We start from the raw sequence: 4,732 nt of genomic DNA on the forward strand, positions 1-4,732 counted from the left end.
CTAGAGGCTTCAAACGATCCATGAGAATGGGATTATCGATAGTCCGAACGAGCCTCTCTCACACACTCTCTCTTTCTCTCTTCCTGACTATTCATCCCACATGGTGGTGGGATCAGCTTTTCTCTCAAACTGTTATCAGTGATGTAAGTGACAACCTGGCGACTTGACGTCATACGTCACGAACCAATAAAGAAGTCAGTATGTTGAAAATTCTTGAACAGCTCAAACAAGTTGCCACTAAAGCCCCTTCCATTATTTTTATCTCGATGTCCCAACGTTTGGTTTAAACTAACTCTTACAAAATTACCCACACAGGGTTTGTAATCTTCGTGGATAGCGGTTATATGAATTCCGAAGTATAAAGTCAATGGTTTGTCAAGTTTCCAGCGAAACTTTCTGTTTGTTCTGAGCTTCAAGTTCGTACTAAGTTTTCAGGGTGTTCTGAATTGGACGCCAATGGAGCCGAATGTGTTCACGTGAAGTGTACTCAAATCGAGTGTGAGATGTTAAAGAGATTTGTACAGCTTTGTGATTTGATAATTTCCTGTTGATAAACAATACTTTTAGAAGTGTGCCCTTTAGGTTTGATTATTTTTTGATGTGCAACATCTATCTATAGCCGCACGTAAAACCGATTTCTGGCGTGGCGACGCATGCCGTGGCGATGCGTCGCCATGCGTAATCGACTGTGCGATTCTTTCCCACTCGATCCGGCGTTAAGCCATCTCTCTCTCTCTCTCTACACTGAGCTCGGATACTGATTAGGATATGGCCTAGGTCTGACGACTTACCGTGAATCGTCCCGCAACCACGTCCGAAGGTCCTGGTCGAGGATGAGTATTGCCGACAGAATCAGTTCATCTATCCTTCACATGTAGTCATAGGTCACTGTCACTATTTTCCAGTTTTTTATATGAAAGGGGGAACTTTACACACTAATTAAATATTATGCGCGTGCCGATGCGGCTACAGCGGCTTCGGGTGACAAACTCTGTTTTTTTTGTTTTTCCGCACTAACTGGTAGGCAGGTGGTGGCGCTAGTGTCGCGCCGAAGAACCATTTCCCACGGAAATGGTGCATTCCGATACACGCAATATGTCGCAGACCCAGTACAAGAAAAAAATAAGAAATGAATAATACATATAAACCCAAATTGTGTCGCGTTGCGTACTCAAAGAATAAAAAAAAAAAAAAGTAATTATTCACAATAAAAAAAAGTAATAATAATATAAATATGTATTTTAGAACAAACTGTTACGGGACGGAACATGCCGCTCACCTTAAAAGCACGTAGTTGCTTTTAACATTCAAAAGTTAAAACTAATATCGAAAGAACGTAAAGCTTAAAAAACTTACTCGAAACTAATAAATTCTAAAAACTAATAATTAATGATTTGAACTACTCCAAGGGAAGAGGACATATTTTAACCACGGGTCGTTTTTTAAGTAAAATTTATTGTTGAAAAATCGAAAGATTAGTGCGGTGACACGAACAACTTTTCCGAGCGACGAAAATCGCGTAATAACATTAACATCCTGTATAGGCGGCGCCGTTGACGCGCTGGAACACACCGATACGTTGCGTTTTTCTTCGCACGTGTCTCTTACGGGATTTTGAATCGGCCAGGAGTTCTGACCCAGATGTAGCCACGAGGGTCCATGGTACCATAAGTCATGCTGTACGAGCGCGGCGGGCAAAAGGCCACGAGATGCAGCGTCGGCGGGATTGTCGGCCGACGGGACGTGGCGCCAGCGGTCCGCGGGTACGCGGCGCAAAATCTCACTGACACGGTTCGAAACGAAGGTTTTCCATTCGTGCGGAGATGAGTGTAGCCATGCTAGCACGATGGATGCGTCGGACCAAGCGTAGACCTGGTCGAAGCGAATACGACCACTGTAAGTGAGCATTACCTTTTCAATTAATTTAGATAAGAGGACTGCCGCCATTAGTTCGAGGCGAGGAATAGTGAGACGCACACTCAACGGTGCGACGCGAGTTTTGGCTACAATCAGGTGAGTTTGAATGAAATCTTCTTGATCTGTGTAACGAATATATACACATGCTCCGAAACCCTTCTCGGAAGCGTCAGCAAAACCGTGAATTTGTATCGGTTCGGAATTGTTATTGTTAAATATATAACGCGGAAATGAGATTTGTGAGATGAGTGGGAGCTCGTCAACGAAAGAAGACCACGAATTTACTATGTCAACAGGCGGCGTCTCATCCCAATCGACTTTGGCTATCCATAAGAGTTGAATCAAATGTTTGGCAAACAATGTGACCGGTGATAATAGCCCGAGGGGGTCGTATATTTTTGCTATTTCTGACAGAATGACACGCTTTGTACACTTAAGCGATGAAACTTTGACTTTAAAATTGAATGAATCAGATTTAGGGTTCCACTGTAAGCCCAGAACCTTAATCTTTTTGTCGATCTCCATTTCAGCGAAGAGAACGTTCTCCGGCCGCTCACCATGAGACTCTGATGGCAGCACCGCAGCGAGTAACGCTGGCGAGTTGCTGTGCCATTTGCGCAATTCAAACCCAGCCGCTCCACAAATACCTATCAGCTCTTGTTGTAGCTCGAGTGCGCTGACTTCAGAGTCCTCGCCAGATACGACGTCGTCGACGAAAACATCGTTAAGTAAAACGGGCGACGCGAGTTTGAACCGCTCGGCCTCATCTTGAGCGAGTTGTTTTATTGTACGCAGAGCGAGGTAATGTGACGATTTCACACCGAATGTGACTGTACGCAAACGGTAGTCACGAATAGTTTGCTCTGGTGATGTGCGCCACACAATACGCTGAAAATCTTTGTCACTTTCACGAACAAGTATATTACGATACATTTGTTTTATGTCGGCAGTAAGCGCGATTGAATGGACACGAAATTTAAGAAGGACGTCCACTATGTCCATGTGAAGCTTAGGACCCGTTAGTAAAACGTCATTGAGTGAATACCCACTAGTTGAGCGACAACTGGCGTCGTACACCACACGTGTAGGCGTCGACTCACTCGATTCTTTGACCACGCAGTGGTGCGGAATGTAATAACTTTCACTAACTGAAGGTTGATCATCGACGAGCTCCATGTGGTTGAGGTCTACGTATTGCTGGAGACAAGCGTGGTAATCAGCTTTCAACTTGAGGTTGCGTTCTAACCAATATTCTAGTCTATGAAACCGAGCTAGCGCAATAGACCGCGACTCGCCGAGAAGCGGTGCGTCGGGCTTAAACGGGAGGGCGACCACGTATCGCCCGTCCGCATTACGAGTGTGCGTCTTTTGAAAAAAGGATTCGCACAACTCCTCATCTGGCGTGTAACTCCGTTTCTCTGGTATTGATTCCAGCTCCCAAAATCTCTGAAGGTTGTCGTTGTCAAACGAGCTAAAACACACTTGAAATGAAGTTGGAACAGAAGAATCTAAATCTAATTTGCCTAAAAGTAAATAACCGAACACACTATTCATAGCGATGGGCGTGCCCGGCGGGCCTACGATAGTGTTGCCTAGTAACACGTAGGATAGTATATCCGCTCCTAGTAACATTTCAACAGGCTGGGGCGTATGAAAGTCCGGATCAGCTAACTTCAGATTTTTCAAATGTGACCACCCGGTATACGGTAAAGGTACACTTGGCATTTTTGGAATTAATTCGGGCAAAATTAACGCATTTACCGGAATGACAGGTTGTTGTTGACCTTTAGGCGCAATGAAACACGAAACTAAACCTTTTGGATGCACGGGTCCGGTGTCACCAATACCGAACACCGGCACGTTGCTATGCCGGCGCGCTAGACCTAAGTGCTGCACACAAGCTTCGGTAATAAATGATGCCTGGCTCCCCGTGTCTATCATGCATCTAACAGTGGAAATCGTCATATTATTACCTATGACAATATCCACTAGTGCTGTCGATAACAACACTGTTCCAGTGCGAGCGAGAGGTAAGTTAGATGCGCAATTTCCGTGTACCGCGATCGGAGTCGGCTTCTCCTGCATAGGAGTGAGCGGAACAACAATAGGTTGCTTGGTTTCGCTTGCAACCGCTAGCGCTTGAGCCGGTTGATTCGTAAAATGTAATAAACTATGATGTCGTTTATGACACGTTCTACACACAAAATTAGAAATGCAATTTTTTACGTCGTGACCGACATTCAAACAATTATAACAAACACTTTTGTTTTGTACAAGGGAATACCTATCCTGCGGGGAAAGATTTAAAAACTCTGCACATTTTGTCAAAATGTGTGAACCGTTACACTTCAAGCAGGTTCGAACCTTATTACCATCGACCGTAGGTCGAGTTTGCTCTGATGACACATTGGCGGCAAACGATCGCTTTACCGGCGCAAAACTGTTCGGACTTACATTGTAGCTACGCGGCTGTAATGGCAGCGGATTACCTACCCGCGATATCTGTTTGTTAGCGTGCTGTGCGGAGGTACTTGAGGAGCTAGGAGATACCATTTCTTCCGCGGCGATTTCATGTTGTAAATATGAAACCAATGTGTCTACTTCTGGAATATCGGATGGCTTGGCCAATGAACGTTCGAATCCCTTTCTCATACTACTCGGAATTTTACGTAGTAAAATTTGTAGGAGAACGAAACTCCACTCATGAGTCGGAAAGTCCATGACCTCTAACGCCTTCATGTTTTCCTGATAGACATTTAACAATTTTCGTACACTATACGGATATCTATCTGAACACGATTCTATGTCTAAAATT

The 4,732-nt window shown here is 44.5% G+C and overlaps 1 protein-coding gene across 1 annotated transcript; it reads right to left on the minus strand.

The window, feature by feature from the left end:
- Positions 1-1,528: 1,528 nt before the first annotated feature.
- On the minus strand, positions 1,529-3,642 carry LOC149500436 (uncharacterized). Its single transcript, XM_089736579.1, has 2 exons — positions 1,609-3,642; positions 1,529-1,561 (listed from the first exon to the last, which is right to left on the minus strand). The coding sequence occupies exons 1-2, from the start codon at positions 3,640-3,642 to the stop codon at positions 1,529-1,531; spliced, it is 2,067 nt and encodes a 688-aa protein (XP_089592705.1).
- Positions 3,643-4,732: the final 1,090 nt, after the last annotated feature.

This window comes from Bombyx mandarina, chromosome 21 (assembly GCF_030267445.1).
Source record: "Bombyx mandarina strain Sakado chromosome 21, ASM3026744v2".
NCBI lineage: Eukaryota > Metazoa > Arthropoda > Insecta > Lepidoptera > Bombycidae > Bombyx > Bombyx mandarina.